This window comes from Sapajus apella, unplaced genomic scaffold, assembly GCF_009761245.1.
Source record: "Sapajus apella isolate SASKATOON/1434 unplaced genomic scaffold, GSC_monkey_1.0 scaffold4, whole genome shotgun sequence".
NCBI lineage: Eukaryota > Metazoa > Chordata > Mammalia > Primates > Cebidae > Sapajus > Sapajus apella.
Window position 1 is genome coordinate 13,299,060 of NW_022436944.1, and position 16,721 is coordinate 13,315,780.

The window sequence follows — 16,721 nt, forward strand, 5'->3', positions numbered from 1 at the left end:
AAACCCTTGACAAATTAGGTTGTATGGTGATTTTTTAATAAGCTTATAAATGCTAGCTGCTATCCTCAGAATTAAATTCTTATACCTTAACTTCTAAAGTTTATTTTAAGTACATAAATAAGGCTTTAGTTAGGAAGAATAAAACGACGATAGGTTGGACATAGCAAATATGGTTTTGTGGATTCAGCTTTGTGTAAGTATCTTGCCTTTTGTTATAATACTATGGCTATGTAAGCATAAGGTTACAAATCTCTCTCTAATTCAGAAAAATTTCTATATAATCACCAAGCACAGTTCTTAAATAGCAACTTGATATCTACTAGTTTTTAAAGTTCTTTAAAAATATGTTTTACTTTGTACAGCCAGGAAGTGGCCTGTTTCCAAAACTAAATGTAAGCTCAATTTTTTGCCAAGAAAATCTCCTTACCGCCAGAGAAAATAATAATTTCCTTGATAAAAGGTTGCCATTCCCTTTACCCTTAAAACACACACACACAAACACACACACTCTCTCTCTCTCTCTCTCTCTCTGTCTCTGTCTCTGTCTCTGTCTCTGTCTCTGTCTCTCTGTCTCTCTCTCTCCCTTCTCTTATTATGAATGAAAAATAGTCAGTGAGGGATCTTTGGAGCCGAAATAACAACAAAAACTTAAAGATACAAATAATTTAACTTGTTTATAGCAAAATATTGTTTGCAGTTTAAAATTGAAGCTACAAAAGTTATATACTTATCCACATTTTACTTAATCGCCGATCAGTTACTAACATTCTGAACTGTGCAGAAAATAAGAAAAAGGCCTTGACTGATAGGGGACTATTGCAAAATATATAAGAACTCTTATTCTGTTCATACCTCTTATCTACACACGGCTCTTCATTTATATTAACATTAATCCTCTAGCAACTCTCATGATAATTTAATCCTCATTTTACATATCAAGAAACTGAGGCACAGAGGTTACAGTAACAGCCAGTAAGTGGTAAAGCCATGGTTGCAACTCAAGTGTTTCTTACTTCAAAGTTTAAGTTCACTTTAGTAAGGAAAAAGACCATGTGTAAAAAATTAAAAATAAAAGTTTCTTGAATAAACCACAATGGGAATTAATCCAGTGACTTTTGTTGCTCATTATCTGTCAAGTAGTTAATTTGAATAACTTAGCAGAACTAAATTTAGCTTGGATTACAGAGATAATAGGCATACCATAAGCAGTTATTGAGTGAGTGAATATTGAAAGAAATGTTCAGGCAAATACTAGATGATGATGATGATGATGACGATGATGACACTAGAACAAGCTGAGTAAATTCTTTCATTTTAAATGTGCTACTTTATTGCTTCATAATTGGATGTGTTTTGCTCTATAATTGAATGTGTTTTTTCCCCAGGATTAAATGATCTGGGAAGTATGTTCACATTCATTTTACGTACAGCTTTTGAAATTTAGCCTATTAGTTCTCTTTTGTTCTCAAATTTCATTTTCCAACCACCCTATAAAATTTTTAGGTTTTTTTTTTTTCAAACTTTCTGGCCTGAGAGGTGTTGTTGATCAACAAATGAGTGACTGAGTGTCCTAGTACATGGGAAAGGAGGAGCATTAGGAATTCTGTTCTAAAACAAATACATAGGATCTACGATTAACATTCAAATGTTGGTTAGAATGACTCTCTTAGATTTTCTAATTTGGGAGGGACTTTAACTTCTTCTACCTCAATTTTCCACTCCATAGAGCATTTTTCTCTAGCATCCTTAATGGGCTGTTCTCTGACCTCTGCTTCAATGTACTTTTTCCTGAAGCTTTGGGAATGATGTTATTCCATATTGAAGAACCTCTAATTAGTAGAAAGTTTCCTTTATGTTGGAATTGTTCTTTGCAATTTGGAGCTCCTTTGTCTGTACCTAAACCATTCACAGCCTCTTAGAAATGTCTTTGTGCTAGCTTTAAATTGAACCACTGTTCTGAGGTGACATATTTATTGGAATTGATCAAGCCTTGAGACTCGGACATGTAGATTCTAAGGAAAAGAGTGGCCAAGGGTATGTTTATGTAAAATGCTCTGATGTGTTCTGCTGATCCTATCGGAGTTAGAAAAGGCTAAATTCCAACTGAGGAAGCAATGGACCCAATATTGCTGTTCATACCCACGCACCTGAAATTGCCTGGACTGTGCACATCTGTTTTAATGGAGTTGACCGCATACTCTGGTCTATAAGTTCCACACCACACCTAGAGATAGGAATAGAAAAAGCAAAGAATGTACTCAGGTTCAATCCAGGATTATTTGTTTGAGCAAGTTGAGGGGAGGGAGAAAAATTAAACTGGAATTCTGTATGCCTCAACCATTAGCTCTTAAATAATGTTCAATGAAAGGCAACCAGGAACATAGTTATTTATTATTAATATGATCCAACAGTCTATTATAAACAATGAAAGTGAATCAAGTCAAATGCTCTGCCACAAATGATTAAAACAAGAGAACTCAGCATGTGATATCTAACTTACAGTGAAATTATAACTCAAAATGGCTTTCATATCTATCAATCAAGAAAGATACAATACCTGTGCAAAATTCAAGAAGAACAGTTGTTTGTGATTTAGGTCAAGTCCAGGAAGTAATTTTTCTTCACCATTCTTTTTAACATAATTCTGATAGGCCTAGGCAGTTGATAAAATAGAAAAACAATAATTATAATTTCTAAGGTTATATATAAATCTATGTAAAAGATTATGTTACCAAGTAATTTTTTACATTAAAATCACCCTAATAGTACATTTAGATATGGTTACTTACAACTATTTCATGAATTAGAAAGACAAATCAAATTTATTTACAAATGCTCTGAAAAGAACAAGATATAATTAGCAGATGACAAGAGGCTGGCACATGTCAGATGATCAATAAATGTCAATGGAATGAATGGATGACTTAAGTAATGAAAAGCTTATCTAAATGTTGTTTTATAAATTGACAAGGCTAGTCAGGACAAATGAATTGCCAAGGAATATTACAATTAGCTTAGTTACTACTCTCTTACCAAAATACTCACCAGGCTTAGAGTGATTCTTGCCAAGTCAAAGGATTCTCTTGAGATCCCTTAGAGGCCTAGTCTCCTATGAGTCTGAGGATAATAAAATGCAACTATTCTGGTCTTTTGAAGACAGGACAAAATGGACTGAGCCTCAGTTACATTCAAGGAAAATATTTAGGTAATCTGAATGTCAGAAAGTACTCTTAGTTCTTAAGGATTTATGTGCACTACTGAAAAAATTGAGTTTTCCTCTACTAAATATACTTTCAAAAGGAATTGATAATAAACTTTCTGAGATGTGCCATTTCCAATTTAATACACCTTTAGAAGGTGACCAACTAGATGAATAGAAGATATGTTTCATTTCTTCCTACTTATCATCAACATATGTTTATTGAACCTCTTACTATGGTTTTTCTTTTTGGTGTTTTTTTTTGTTTGTTTGTTTTTGAGATGGAGTCTTGCTCTTGTTGCCCAGGTTGGAGTGCAATGGCACAATCTTGGCTCACTGTGACCTCCTCCTCCTGAATTAAAGTGATTTTGCTGTCTCAGCCTTCTGAGTAGCTGGGATTACAGGCGCTTACCACCACGCCCAGCTAATTTTTCTATTTTTAGTAGAGACGGAGTTTCACCATGTTGGCCAGGCTGGTCTCGAACTCCTTCCCACAGGTGAACCGCCTGCCTCGGCCTCCCAAAGTGCTGGGATTACAGGCATGAGCCACCACGCACTACCTGAACCTCTACTATGTAAAGATGCTGGGGATATGGGAAAGGCTTGCACCCACTCTCCTCTAGAGAGCTCGCAATCTAGTGGGGTGGTGGGGCGGGGTGCAGGCATTACATGTTAAGAATTTACATATTTTTAAAGTGTAATAAAATATTTGCACAATTGTAATTGGCATCATCGTTACAATTCTGTACTTGGTCTAGGTGAGGATCTCCATGGTAGTACTATCAATCCCAACTTTGGCTGGATTTTATAGCAGTGATTCTCAATCATTCCCATGTTAGAATCAACATGGGAATATTGAGTGCCAATGCCCTCTATTTCCAGCCAAGATGGAGTGATAGGGACTAGATTTAACTTCTTGCTGAAATAACCAAATGATGAGCAAAATATTTTAAACAATGGTTTGCATAACATTGAACATCAGACAAAAAGGAGAATGACCCCGGGAGATGGTAAAAAAATAAAGTGAGTCCTATGACTGCTGAGCTTTTCGTCCTGAGAGTTTTCAGGCTACATCATAGGAGAAAACCAGTCAGAGCCGGGGGGACTCCTTCAGTTGAGCAGAAGGAGCTGAGAGTTCAGGGACACCAAGAACAGGGTACTAAAGAGGAGAAAGCTATACAAAAAGGGAACCTCGGAGATTACAGATGGTCATCCTCAAGCATTTAGCTTAGTCTTGATCTGAAGATGTGTGTGAGCAAAACACCCAAAAGGATTAGACAGAACAATGTCTGGTACTTACACAAAACATGAAATGGAAACCCCCAAGATTCTCAGAGTAGATTCTTATCACAGCAGTCAGGAATAATGTCCCTAGACTGAACCCTGACTGCCTCCCAACTAACAAAGTTACAAAAGAAAGACCCAAAAGAATCAAACCATTTTCAAGGAATTTAACTGTATCCTAGAATGAAGTTCAAGAATATTTATAGGAACAAAGAACATCCAGCACCCAAAGAGGTAAATGCAGCCGGGTTCAGTGGCTCATGCCTGTATTCCCAGCACTTTAGGAAGCCAAGGCAGGCTGATTGCTTGATGTCATGAGTTCAAGACCAGCCTGGCAAAATCCCATCTCTACTAAAAATACAAAAATTAGCCAGGTGTGGTGGTGTGTGCCTATAATTCCAATTTCTTGGGAGGCTGAGGCTGGAGAATCACTTGAACCTGGGAGGTGGAGGTTGCAGTGAGCCAAGATCATGCCACTGTAATCCAGCCTGGGCAACAGACTGAGACTCAATCTCAAAAAAGAAAAAAAGAAAAGGTAAAAAATCACTAAGCATTCAAAGAGTCCCAATCAGTTCCAAACCCTGGAACTGGCTGGGATTCATTCTTTTGGAAATCTTGCAACAGACTTCATCTCCCAAGCTTCACACTCTGATCATCCTTGGTCACTGACAAATTGCAGGCCCCATCAGTCACCTCTTCCTACACTTCTCTGATGCTTCCTCTTCCCTGACCCAACCATCGATGTTCTCCTTCTCCGCTCTACACCAAACATTTCTATAATGAACAAATGATTCTACATCCTCATTCACTCCACTGATCATTCTATACATCCTTGTCTTAGCGAAGCCTAATTCTAGCCTAGGGACAACTTGTCCCTTGTGACATCTCAAGTAAACTCTGCTTGTTCTCCTACATATGGGCTACTTCATAGTTGAGAGAAACACTCAAAATCATCCTTACTCCTCTTTGTGGCTTCCTAGACCATCAATCCTCCACCCTTTTATGAAATTCCCTGCTTTTCTTATGTACATGGCATCCATTAGATTATTTTTTAACCATTGCTCAGATTCTCAAATAATGACCTTTTATAAAGCATTCATTGATTTATCTCTAGTTCTTAGAATAATGCCAAACCTATTAAGTCTCAATGAATGTGTGTTGAATGCAAGAATAAATGGAGGGCTAAATGGGATTCTAAGGGATGCCCCAATGATAATACTCCTCTGTGTATAATAGTGTGGTTGACTACAAGGCCATGTACTGGAATCGTATCACTTTAGTCCCTTAATGTGTTATATACGATCTATGGTTTAATAGTCCCATGTTTTACACTGATTTTTGTTCCCAAATGCTACTTCACCTGCTACAAAACTGAAGGTCTGTTTCCTCTATTGGTCAATGACCCTGAAATAATCCTTCTTATGGGACATCTTTTCCAAAAAGAAATTATTTCAGAGATTATGTCTTAGAAAAACGTTGCCTCCTTTGTGAACTTGCATATCTTCTCACTTTGGCTGATATAATATTCCATGTTTTCTCTTCTTTTTAGCTCTTTGCAAACTTAAGTGTTCAGCTCTGTCACATCAATGTATTGGCCCTTATGGCTGGCATATTCACAACTCTTTCTCCTCACATTTTTTCCATTTTCTATTCATCATTTACTACTTACATTATATGAGCTTCTTTTTTTGCAAAAGGTTTTAAATGAATTATTAAATATGAGAAATGCTCCAAATCACTAATATGGAAAGAAAATCTTTTAACTTACTCTGTATGCTTGACCAATACCTCCATTATCGGCAATATTTTCTCCCAGTGTATTAATTCCATTGAGCTGTTTAAAAAGACACTTTATTGAGATTGTTTTTAAAAAACACCAATAATACATTTAAGATTGAACATGTTTAAAACTTTTCAAGAGAATGTTAATGACATACGTGCTGTCCACCTGCCAGGTCCCAGGAAAAGTTTCCATACTGATACACCATGCACTGGGATTGCTCTTTAAAGTTACTTGCAGACTGTTGAGTCCACCAGTCAACGAGGTCTCCATCTTTGTTGAAGTTTCTGCCTGTAATATATTTATTTAAGTAACATGGGGACTCATTGCAACAAGAATTATCATAAGATATCTTTAATTCAAAGTGCAAGGACTGAAATACTGCTGTGTGACAGAACAATAAATTAAGACAGATGATGAGAGAAACTGTCATCCTTCCTCATCACAGAGCTGGCAAAGCCTGGACTGCCAGAGCTCTCTTTGCAGATGTGCCTCAGTATTGACACAGACATTTCACTCATTTGGCTCTTGATACCTTAGGTGAGGCCACCAGCCAAAATATTCCTGAAATTATGCCTTGTTCTGTTGAATGGTTTTTACCTGAGCCAAGTATGGTTAGTTTGATATTTCGAGATTTTAAACAGTCAACATTTTTATTCTGGCATGAATTTCATATTCCTGAATCCTTCATTGGACACTGTGGGCTCACAGTTTCCCTCAACTTCAAGCACACACACAAAAAGTCTTTCTCTCCTGTAGCTTCCCTGCCAACCATAAACTACATGGATCTTTCCCCCTTTTAAACTCCAGTTGTATTTATCATGTGTTTTGACACCTAATATTACCATTGTTTTCAGGTTTATCTATGATGTAGTGATTAAGAAAAGGGCTATGTAGCCATCCTACTTGAACTCACCTCCTGGTTTCACCAGTTCCTAGCTTTGTATCTTTGGGCAAATCTTTCATGAGCTTTGATCTTTTTCCACTTGAAAAACAGAAACAGCATTAGCACCTACCTGTTAAGACTGTTGCATAGTTTGAGTTAATAGATACTTAGTAAGTCTTTTCAAGAATTCTAACATTCCTGTTTCCTTTTCTTTCTCTGGCTCTCTAAAATGGGGATTGATTATTCTCTATTTTCACTTTCTACTTTCTTTCCATTTGTGAACAAACCTTGTCATAAATTTAACTATCACCTCTTTACATATTTCATGTCTTTATTCCTCTCAGGAATTCAGCTTTGATTGAAACTCTAAATTGATTTTGCCATTTAGGGTAGCATTTAAGTGCCTAACTGTTCGCAAACACTTGAACTGGATAGTAGGTACAAGATGGGAAAAAAAAAAAAAAAAAATCCTGGTCCTTAACCAAAAAAAAAATAAGAGTCTTATGAGTACTTGGAGAGGCAATATTTTCTAATTTTACATCTGATTTTAAGACATAGTCATGCAGCCTGTCCTTTAAGAGTATGACAAGATAAGTCATACATAATCAGGAAAATAAGACCAACCATTTTTGCTGCTGCTGACAAATACCATAGTATTTTCTCAGTAAGAATATTTGCTTCATTCTGTCAGAGTGTAAAGCACACATTGCTTCACTCACTATAAGAAATTTTTTATCTTCTTAAGCAACAACTTGAAGGAAAAATTGAAAGTGTGGTGAAAAATAGAGAAATGATACCTGTTTGAATAAATGTGGTTTTGTATTCATAAATTATAATAACTATTAATGCAATTTATGAGCGTATGCCTCAGCCAAAGGAAAATGTCAACTGCACCTACCATTGTCATCGAAGCCATGGGTGATTTCGTGTCCTATGACCATGCCGATGCCCCCATAGTTCAATGAGTTGGACTGCTGGGCACTGAAGAAGGGGGGCTGCAAAATGCCAGCTGGGAAAACTTACAAGGAGAGAAGATAGGGATTATTTGTGGCCTATTTTTTTTTTTAATTTTTATTTTTTTAGAGACAATCCTCCCTCCTCAGCCTCCTCAGTAGCCGGGACTACAGGCGCATGCCACCATGACATTATTCAGTGACAGCAGGCATGGGGTTGGCTTTGTGCTTGCTAATCTGCTGTTCACTATGTCAGTTTCACTTAGTTATATACAAAAACCTTCTGTAATAGAAACCAATGCAGACATTTTCTTATGGATGACAACAGAGTTCATCCTGGAGTGGTGCAATAATCTAGGATTTATTATTACCATTCACTTTACAATGGCTTTTAAGACTGTTTTGTGCTGTTAGGAGTCTGGAGCAAAGGGAAGTTATAACCTTCATTCGGAAGGTCTTTTCTCTCATAAATATTTGGAAGAAATAGTTACTTAATAGTACAAGTATTATTTTTAATGTTATTGTAGAAATTGAATCCATCTACAATAATATCTTAAATAAACATTGCCACTCAATTGAAGGTATAGCTCAATCACATAACCTTACCTTATTTTCATCAAGGCACTTATGACTACCTCATATTCTATGTATTTCTTTTTTTATGACCAGAGTCCTTCCTTTTCCTGTCTGCCCCAATCCCCTCCACCTCCTCAAATATTAGCCCTTTGAGAGCAGATTTGTGTGTCTGTGTACACATGCGTTTATTTTTTATTTCATACTTTTTTCTAGTTTATTATCTAAATGCCTAAAATTGAACAATACGTAAAACTAGAACAGCACCTGGAACAAAATCAGTGCTCGGAAAATGTATTGCATCCATGAATAATCAATGATAAATAAATGAATGATCACTGTAACTTACTAATGTGTCCTAAAGTGTTTAGTAAATAAATAAGTGAATTGTAGTTTTCAATATGTCTTCCCTGACATCTGCATTAACTTGCTAACTTCCTTCATTCAGATGTCTCACAAACATGTTACATTTAATGCATCAAACACCAAATTCATTTTCCCCTCTAGACGCTCGGTCTTTGTATTATGTCTGCTAATGGCACTTGAAAGGTCTCTATCAGCAGAAATAAATGTGTCTATTTATCTTAGATGCCTCCTTTCTTTTACAGTCTTTTACAAGTCTGCTTAGGCAGAGGCCAGGTGAGGTAGCTTGCAGAAGCATCTTTGGTTTATCGCCTCCTGTCACTGTTCTGTTCACACATTCTCTCATTCCTTGTCTCAAGAATGACTTAATTTCCTAATCAGTCTCCTACTTCCTGTCTCACCCAACTATAATCTATTCTAAATCTCATCTACTCTCTGAATCTATCCTGCAGCCAGATTAAAGACAACTCCGGGCATCATCACTCTCCTGCTAAAAATCTTTGGAAGACTTACTTACCATTGCTCTCTAGCTAAACACATCTTTCTGGCCTGTGGCTCCAGGGTCCTCAACCCACCTCTCCATCTCCGTCATACCTCCCCTCCCCGCCCCATTCCAGTATTCTCCTGTAATATATACTCTGACCAAGTATATTTCATTATTTCTGAAATACGCTAATAATGTGTCTCATATATAAATATATTCCAAGGAAAGATAATCTATATCTTTTGTATTTATCTCCCTTGTTTAATAAAATTTTCAGTCATGTTATTTAGAGATCATTAATCTTTGATTTTAGAAAGAAATTAAAATTAATTAAATGTTCATTGTTTAGTAATTCTATCATTAATGGCTTAAAACTCTAGTATCCACTGAATAACTGAAACATTATTTTCTGTAATTTAAAAAAAAACCTTCAGTATCAACACATATTAAGTGCAAAGCCCCTATGCAGGACATTAAGAATACAAAAGAAGGGCTCTGACCTTCAGAAATTTAAGATTTAGGCAACACAGAGTAGCAAATGTTATTTCTTTGTCTTTCAGTTGGGCTGAATACAATATAACCTAGCATGGGCTTCAGTGATAAATATTAGATATTTACAGAGAAGATTTTAAAAATTAGCTGAGCAATTTAATTGCTCTCCAGACCTCTCCAAAAATTTGGAAAGTTGCCATAACATTCAAATGACACAACAAAAAAGTACTTTTGTTCTTAGGGAATTTTGATGAAAATTATACCTCACATGTAGCAGCCTGAGCTAAATGGAGCCAGGAAATTATTTTTAGCTTAAAGTATAAAAATTATGTGCAGCACTTTATTAACTTAAAGTGAATACTATCTCCCACACTATGTACTTTGACTAAAATCCACCCATTATATAAAATGCTGTTATGAAACGTGCTATCAAGACTAAATATTAACTATAAAGATCCTGCTGCTTTAATTATACCCTGATATGCCATTCTTTAGGCAAGTGATAAGACTTTTATGGTTCTTATTAAATATTAGTCTTCAAGTTCAGCTTTGTTAATTATGACCTCCCCTTTTCCTTTGTCAGCTAAATCTCTGTAAGGAGGATTTTCCCCATTAGCCTTATTGCTGTTACTACTAGGTGTCACACTGTTGTTTATAACCAACTGCTTAGTTGTGCATTTTTTATGTTCATGACTGTCAACAAGTTAGTTAATTAAGTAAGTCACTGGTCTATGAAGCAACAGATTGTGTCTCCTCTTCTCCCTTTTTCCCCTCCCCATCACAACTTCTGTGGTTTGTTTTTTGAAGGCTACTAGCAATTCAATATTAGAATATTTCATATAAAGCCTAAGGCAGCAATTAAGCAATTTTTTTTAGTGGAAAATAATTAAACATCCTTTTTTGGCGGGGGGGGGGGAACAGGATCTTACTCTGTCACCCAGGCTGGAGTGCAGTGGCGTGGGCTCAGCTCACTGCAACCTCTACCTTCCAGGCTCAAGAAATCCTCCCACCTCAGCCTCTCAAGTAGCTGGGACCACAGGTGCACACCAACAGGCCCAGTTAATTTTTTGTAGTTTTTGGTAGAGATGGGGTTTTACCATGTTGCCCAGGCTGGTATCAACTCCTGAGCTCAAGTAATCAGCCCCCTCAGCTTTCCAAAGTACTGGGATCACAGGCATGAGCCACCATGCACAGCCTAAACATTCTTTTTATATTAAATGGAGTAACAATGTGTTTGGAAATAGTCTTAATTTTCAAGTCTGAAAATAAAACTCCTAAGAATGAATAAGACAATTTAGAAAATTTATCTCACGGTATTTATATTCCACACAGGCTGAACACACTAAAGAACTTATACATTTGAGAAACTGAAAAAAATTATTTAAAAAATTCTTTCTGCAATTTTAATGAAAAAGGAGAATACATTCAATTATTTCCTTGACTGAGATTTTAAGGTTTAATATGATGACAGAAGAGTGCCTAGAACTTACAGAGAACCATGTGACAGAACAGTCAAGTGCAGCTTTCCTAATGTTATGGCATGGAGGCCTTCTAGAGCGCCATGAAATAAACATGCAAGGAAGATTAAGCACTTTTAGTTTGCCCTCTTTCTTGGAAATTGACTTTTTTATTGCTATGAAGAGGTAGGAATGCATACAAATTGGAATGTCGCCTACATATGTGAGTTCTAACGAAATGGCGAAAACTGAATTGAGAAGCAGAAATTATTGATATGTCTCTATATGACAAAACAATTTTTTTTAACATAACATAAAATGACCAGTCCCAAGAGAAAGTATATGCAATCAAATCTGGAGTATTTATATGTCTATGTGTGTGCGTAGGGGGGAGAGAGGGTCATTTATGTGGCACATGCTATTCTATACCAACCCTAATTTTGTAATGGACATTATCCCAAATTCGTTAAGACAGTGTTGCAGAAGACACGTATATAGGTATGTCTGTGTGTATTCATATACACATACACATTTTTTTTGAGACAGAGTCTCACTCTGTCACTCAGACTGGAGTGTAGTGGCATGATCTCAGCTCATTAAAACCCCTGCCTCATGGATTCAAGCAATTCTCCTGCCTCAGCTTCCCGAGTAGCTGGGACTACAGGCACCACCACCATGCCAGGCTAATTTTTGTATTTTTAGTAGAGATGGGGTTTCACCAAGTTGGGTCAGGCTGGTCTCGAACTCCTGACTTCAGTTGATCCACCCACCTTAGCCTCCCAAAATGCTGGGATTACAGAATGAGCCACCGAGCCCAACCCACATACACATTTCTATCAAGAAAAAAGATGGAGATTTGACTCTTCAACTATTTTTAGTTAAGACAATCCTCACTTTGAAGATTTAAATTTTCAAAGAGAAAAAGTGTACATTTCCAGGATTTCCCCTCTTTACTGTTCAAGAAGCCGACAATCATATAAAAAGAGGTTAACAATTTTTCTTATTTTATATTTCCATTGGATCTTTAAGGATCTTTGAAAACATCTTTTTTTTTTTTTTTTTTGAGACGGAGTTTTGCTCTTGTTACCCAGGCTGGAGTGCAATGGCGCGATCTCGGCTCACCGCAACCTCCGTCTCCTGGGTTCAGGCAATTCTCCTGCCTCAGCCTCCTGAGTAGCTGGGATTACAGGCACGCGCCACCATGCCCAGCTAATTTTTTGTATTTTTAGTAGAGACGGGGTTTCACCATGTTGACCAGGATGGTCTCGATCTCTTGACCTTGTGATCCACCCACCTCGGCCTCCCAAAGTGCTGGGATTGCAGGCTTGAGCCACCGCGCCCGGCTGAAAACATCTTTTTTAAATAGTCAGAATTGTTATTATAGCTAATTCTTGATTTGCCAGAGGATTCTGTTTATTTTGTGAAATGTTGGGCCACTTTTACCTTCTTTTTCCTTTTTCTGTGTGCTTCTTTGGTTTCAGGACATTAAACTCAAAATGAAAATATTTTCATCTCTTCTCTGATTGGGGAATCTCTGAATTGGGCCCATTTTGAGCCACCTCCAGGGACTTGGGGTAATTCAGAATCAAACAAGGTCCTGTCTTGGCATAAATGCCTAAGCCTGCTCTAAAGAAGGGCTGAAGGACTGAACATGCCAGAGTGGTCCTACTGAGGATGCATCAGCACCAGGTCTGATAGGATCCAGGGTCCTCCCTGGGCTGGACTGAAATGAAGCTGCATCCCTTAGTCTGCCCTAATGCAGGGCTAAGGGGTCTAAGTTACCTCACTTTGACTTGAAATTCCATTGAAAGTTAATTATTCCATTTGTCTCAGTATCAAATGAACTAGATCTTACACTGACAGAACTACCAAATATTAAAAAGAGGGCTTCAAAGTGAAGACCCTCTAGAGATAAAGGCATTTTAAAACAAGACCTGAATGGTTTCAAAGACTATATTATAAAGGACTGACTGCACAGGTTCTGAAGAGTTGATCATTAAGCAGGTTCTGGTCTGGCTTTTAGCAATCATTTCCCTAGCAGAAAACATTAGCTTAGACTTTGAGCTAAGTAATTTTAACCTGAGTAAACATATCTTACGTATTATTTATATGTTATATAAAACAATCTTTTCTGGGTACTTTATATAATTCATTTTCAGGTCATATACCAAAGTAAATTCCAAATGGATTAAGGTTTTACTCCAAAAATAGAAATAATAAAAATACTAGAGAAAAATGTAGATAACTTCTTAACCTAACTCTTGACTTGAAAGCAATAGGGAGAGGTATAATCAAACTTTAACATAAAAATATATAATTTATTTAAGGGTTAGTTTTTTTTAACCAATGATAAATATCTTGTAAGATTTTTTTTATAATTTCTAATCTAATTGGTAATAGAATTAAATAAAAATGAGGCTTACAACAGACTCTGAGATATAAGAAGAATGGTTTAGAATAATGCTGAGGTTATTATCTCTCTTAATTCTAGTGCACCCGAAGAACTGAGTGCACTGGTAGAAGTCTGCTCTACTATTTGTTTAGATTATTTCTGGCAGTACTGAATTAGCTGAGTACTTTCTAATGCTAAAATCCCCTTGGAAAAAAAAATGGCCAATGTATGTGATAAGTGATATGAAGTTCAAAGATGTCCAGGCCTTCCAAGGAAGAGAAAACTATTTTTGTCATATTATGTCATTCAGTTATTCATCATATATGATAATTTATTCATGTATTAATTTATGCATATATATTTAATAATACTATTAGTGAACATATGAATTTTTTTCTTTTCTATTCAATGTGGTTAGGTAAATACAATTTCAAATAGCTCAATCTAATCTAATTGAGCTTCCGACTTTCTAAACCCGTTGGAACCTTCCTGAAGGAAGATGACATAGAATAGGACCATCTCTCACAGAGCCAGCATACAGAATTGCCAAAATTGGATCTGTGAAGAGCTGGCTCCTGAAACCTTAAACCACTTTAAGAAGCTAATGCTTAATGAGTCTTAAAGTAAATATAACTTTATATAGCTATATTTAAGGGACTTAAAAATACTTAAAAATAAAACTATTCAGAAACACAATAAATTATTTTAGATATAAGTAGAAATATTGAAAAAGAAACAAAACTACTTAATGTGATTTGTACTAATTTGAATTTTCCTATTATAGTGAAAAAAGTTAATGGATTCATTTATTTTCAAGAAATGTATTCAATAGATCAATAACTAAGCCTCAGCAGTGCTTGTTTAGAGGTATTATAATTGGTCATACAATGTGCTGCAGGTTGGGAACAATAGAGAAATATTAAATAATTATTTAAGAATACATCTTACCTATCTGATTTCTTCCTGAAGAGTAAAATGCATTGACTACAGCTGCTCCGCTTATCCACCTGCAGAAAGCATAAGAACTCATTGAACTCATTACAAATGATACTGCATTATCTGATTCAATCCACTCATACAATTAAAGCTTTATTACTATTCCGAGATTAATCTTACCTATCTGTTTGAAATATGATCAACAAATAAAAATTGGTGAGAGCTCTTTTGAAAGTATTTCTATTTCTTGAAAAACATCAGCATGTATTCAAGTCCGTAATCTTTTATTTGCATGAATTTTTATGGAGGCATCTGATGTTGCAAAACCTATTAAAATGTATCACTTCAGAAATTGCAATGGGTTAAGATTGCATTAAAATTTATTTAGCTTTATGTTCCTGATACTAGGTAACTATGACAACGATTGTGGAGCAGTTGACAGAATACTGAAGTGTGGATCATTAAAACTTCAGATTCAAGTATATTAAAAATAATTAATTCCCGGTTTACAGAGAACCTTTTTGGGAACTAAGATATCTCAAGTAGTTGTCTCAGAGTAATATGTCTCTGATTATTGCCACTTACAAGTATTTTCAAAAAACACAACATTCCAGCTAATTGAGCAAAGAAATCTTTTTGTACGCCTTTAAAACACAACCCAGGTCATTTTTAAGTAGAGTTGTCTGTCTGTCTGTCTATACCATATCTTAGGCTCTGTATAGAATCTAGAGATGTTATAAAATACAGCTCCTAACTTCAGGAAACGATAGTTCAGTTGAGGAGATGGGTAAAATGCATAAATAACTATGGGATGAATGAGAAAATGGAAAAAAATGGCTCCTGCATGATAATTTGAGGGATGAGGCTAGGAATCAAAGTTCCCATGGCTTTCTGCTCAGATGTTATGAAGACTGCATATTAATAATCATGTGTTAAAAAATTTTGTGCAACAGAATTAAAGTTCTCATCTTATAAGACTATTACATATATCATTATTTACTCACTGGAAAAATGGACACTGCTTGACGTCAAATAACCTTTTAAATGTCAGTTCTCATGCATGCACTTAAGATAATCATATATCATCCACTAATGGCTTCACTGCAGTTGTTCTACTTTCATGGCAACAGTTAGTAAGACTATTATTATCCTACTCACAGAAAAAATGTACAGTAATTAGTACAATGAGGTTATATCAGAACTCTTTCTAGACCCTGCTTTGCAGAGGAGCTGTACAAAGTCAGCTGCCCAAATCAGCACTTTAGTTACAATGTCATTAACTATTGTGGGGTGTTAGAGGTAAATTTTATTTTGATCTCTTAAAAATAACTAGCAGAGGGCAATAAATAGCAACTGACTGATAAATTCTAAGAATGGGTTTTCTCTCCAACAACTCAATAAGACATTTTATATAAAGGATGTGGGACTTTTAAAAAACAATCTAGTTAACATTTCTGTCAAGTTTTCTTAGGGAAGAAAATAAGCTTGGAGATGGGGAGGAATGATTGATCAATGTGTTTCTTCCTTAGTTTGTGACTGCTGTTGTTTTAAATTGAGAAAGCATTTTTAAACAGGATGGGGGGACTGATATATCAGTCCTCCTTAATTTCCTCACAGCTGAGTAATCAGCAGTATTTTAATATTTCTTGCAGGTTGATGATTACAACAATATAATTGTATTTATTTTAATTAAACTCTATTTGCTTCCCACATAATTTGTGGTAACTCACAAGAAAAACATGTAAACCCAGGGATATTAGACTAGAACTGAGAGATCAGAAACTATGTAGAACAAGTAGATTTCATTTATGTGACTAAGAAATATAAAAGAAAATATTTATATAAACAAAAATCATGATTAGAAAATATATTATGACTATGTTTATATATATTCAACCAGTTACTATAATTCAGGTTCAGAT

General features: G+C 35.8%; 1 protein-coding gene across 7 annotated transcripts in view; it reads right to left on the reverse strand.

Moving 5' to 3' along the window:
* Window positions 1–16,721, reverse strand: part of MME (membrane metalloendopeptidase) — a 96,918-nt gene that overhangs the window by 8,773 nt on the left and 71,424 nt on the right. For all 7 annotated transcript variants that reach the window (XM_032262769.1, XM_032262805.1, XM_032262822.1 and 4 more), the window contains 6 exons: window positions 14,812–14,870; window positions 8,048–8,167; window positions 6,421–6,554; window positions 6,252–6,317; window positions 2,558–2,653; window positions 2,148–2,224 (listed from right to left, as the gene is read on the reverse strand). In XM_032262769.1, coding sequence (XP_032118660.1) covers window positions 2,148–2,224; window positions 2,558–2,653; window positions 6,252–6,317; window positions 6,421–6,554; window positions 8,048–8,167; window positions 14,812–14,870 — 552 coding nt within the window. The remainder of the gene's footprint in view (window positions 1–2,147; window positions 2,225–2,557; window positions 2,654–6,251; window positions 6,318–6,420; window positions 6,555–8,047; window positions 8,168–14,811; window positions 14,871–16,721) is intronic.